This window comes from Plasmodium gonderi (assembly GCF_002157705.1).
Source record: "Plasmodium gonderi DNA, contig: Pgo-contig_252, whole genome shotgun sequence".
NCBI lineage: Eukaryota > Apicomplexa > Aconoidasida > Haemosporida > Plasmodiidae > Plasmodium > Plasmodium gonderi.
Window position 1 is genome coordinate 14787 of NW_021629164.1, and position 2783 is coordinate 17569.

At 22.4% G+C, this 2783-nt stretch overlaps 1 protein-coding gene across 1 annotated transcript; it reads right to left on the reverse strand.

Annotated features, from left to right (window-relative positions):
* Positions 1-393: 393 nt before the first annotated feature.
* On the reverse strand, positions 394-1871 carry PGO_002380 (variable surface protein; the record flags this gene model as incomplete). The annotated part of the gene is made up of 2 exons (XM_028691119.1): positions 394-1674; positions 1827-1871. 2 exons carry the CDS (start codon positions 1869-1871, stop codon positions 394-396), a joined length of 1326 nt encoding a protein of 441 aa, XP_028546920.1.
* Between the last annotated feature and the right edge of the window lie 912 nt (positions 1872-2783).

Genomic DNA, 2783 nt, shown 5'->3' on the forward strand with positions numbered 1-2783 from the left:
AATACTATATAATAACAAATATAATGAGTTCTAATATACATGTATTATTCAAAGTAAGATACTTTTGTGCGAAATAAATTACATATATTATTTATGTAATTATGACACTTTAATTTAGATATAATAATGAATAACGCAAAAAAATATATTATGTTATACAAATTACAATTTTAAATATGCATACGCACGATAATATTTAACCTGCAAATATAAAGACGATAATTTCACTTGTCTAGAATGTATTAGACAAATGCTATTTTTTTTTTAACATTTTTTAGGCAATATATATGGTATAATCCATCTAATTACAAGAAAAATAATAAGAAATGTAACAAGATATACAATTACAGAAAAAACATTAATATAATTTTTACAAAAGTAATAATATTCCCTTTATTTTATTTTTCTCTTTTTCGCTCTCAATCTTTTATATTTTATAGCTTTTACGATAATGTAAAAAATTATTGATAAATAAATAGCGAGTATTGCAACGCATGGTATAGAATATAAGGGGTTAATAGAACTCACACTACTCGAACTAGGAATAAAAGATAGTGGATGTGGTCCAAAAAATATATAATTTATTGCTCCAACTAAAAGAATAACGGGAGTTAAAAAACCACATACGCATTTCGTTCCATAGAAGCTTCTTTTTGAATTTTTATTCGTAACAATGTCATGTTCTTTATCTTTATATAATTTTTCAAGGTGACTAAATATTTTTTTTTCAAAGTAATAATCAATCCATTTTAATTTTTTATATTTTGTTGTTACTTCATTTAAGCTTTTGTTATCACAAAGAAGGTTATTTTTTGCATATTTATCTACCCCCTTATTTGTTGATATATTTTTTGAGTAATTTTTTAACATTATTTCTTCCTTATTACATGATAATGATGCTTTTAAGTTTTTGCTATGACGTTGAATGTCATTTTCTCCATATCGTTTATCTTTTTTATTTAATGGTATATCTCCTGCCTCATTTTTTAATTTCATATTGTCCTTATTATAAGATACAGATTTTTTTAATTCTTTGTCATTATAAGGAATGTCATTTGTTCTACATTCTTGAAATTTTTTATTTAATGATATATTTTCTGCATAATTTTTTAACTTCATATTATCATTATGATAATATAGAGGTGTTTGCAACCCATTTTTATTATGAGGTGTACTATTCATTCTACATCTATCAACTTTTGCAGGTAATGGCATATTTTCTGCTTCATTCTTGAACTTCATATTTTCATTATGATAAGATAAAGGTGTTTTCATTCTATTTTTATTATGAGGTGTGCTGTTCTTTCTACATCTATCAACTTTTGCATTTAATGGCATATTTTCTGCCTCATTCTTGAACTTCATATTTCCATTATGGTAAGATAGAGATACTTTTAATCCATTCTTATTATGAGTAATGGCATTTTTTCTGCATACTTCAACTGTTTTATTCATTGGTATATTTTCTGATTTATTTTTTAACCTTATATGTTCGTTTTGAAGTGATAGAGGCACTCCTAAGTCTTTATTTTCACGTTTTTTTGGAAAATCATTTTTTGCTAATAAGCGTTCATTTTGTATACGTAACGCCTTATTTTTATTGTATATATTATCTAAATATGTCCCCAACACACACTGAATAAATAAAATGAAATATATTTTTTTATAAAATAGCTAGCTTCAGATAAAACATATATAGATTTTAAATATATATCATATTATATATAAGTGTCCAAATATTATTAAATATTATTTAGTACCCCTTTGTTAAAATATGGATATATCCATGCTAGTACAATAAATATTAGAATTCTTGTAAAAATTACAATCTCCTTATTTCCTTCAATGTTGAAAATTCTTAATAGTACCATGATAAAAAAGACTTAAAGAAACTAATTTTCTAAAGAGTAAAAAGAGGAAATTGCAATATAATTTATGTATGTATTTCATGTATAATATTATATATAAAAATAGATCAAATGGTATCAATATTGACAAATTAAAAAATTTATATGTATACTTTAAAATATAACAGTAGTATGAATTATGTAAATTTTAATACAAGTTAATTTTAATTAAGATATTTTTAAAATGAGCCACTGATCTATTTTCACATTCTATAATTATTTCAAATAAAAAATAAAACTAGAAGACCAAATTTCATCTTAACATACATGTGCATAAAATATTATTAAAATTATATATTTTTTTTAAACAGCTTATTGATCATTATTTACAGTAAAGTGACAAACAATTCTAATATATGATTACTTATATAAATGCGCACATTTCATCCATAATAACATCATTTTATTACACTCCTTTATAAATATTAACCATTAAAAGTCACAATATACATTGCACTTTATTACAAACAAGATAAGCGAAAATAATTATAAATACATCTAAATATATATATTTAAATTAATTATATATTTCACATTTATAAATTTCCAAAATTAGAAAATTATATCTGTTCTCATATATGATTATACTATAGCTTTATGATCTATGTATTTATGAGCATGTAAAAAGTAGACAACGATTTTCATATATCTAATTTTACGAAATCAATTATAATAACAAAAACGAATTATTTAATAAATATATGATAAAATTTTAAGGGTAAAGATCCCTAAGAAATTTGGATAATATTCATTCATTTAAAACATTTTATGTTAATACTTCATAATTTAAGGTTCTGCCTTTAATGTTAATCGTTTGGATCTTAGTTTTAGCTTCTATCATAGGAATCTCATGGTCTATTCTTGTGATTTATGTTT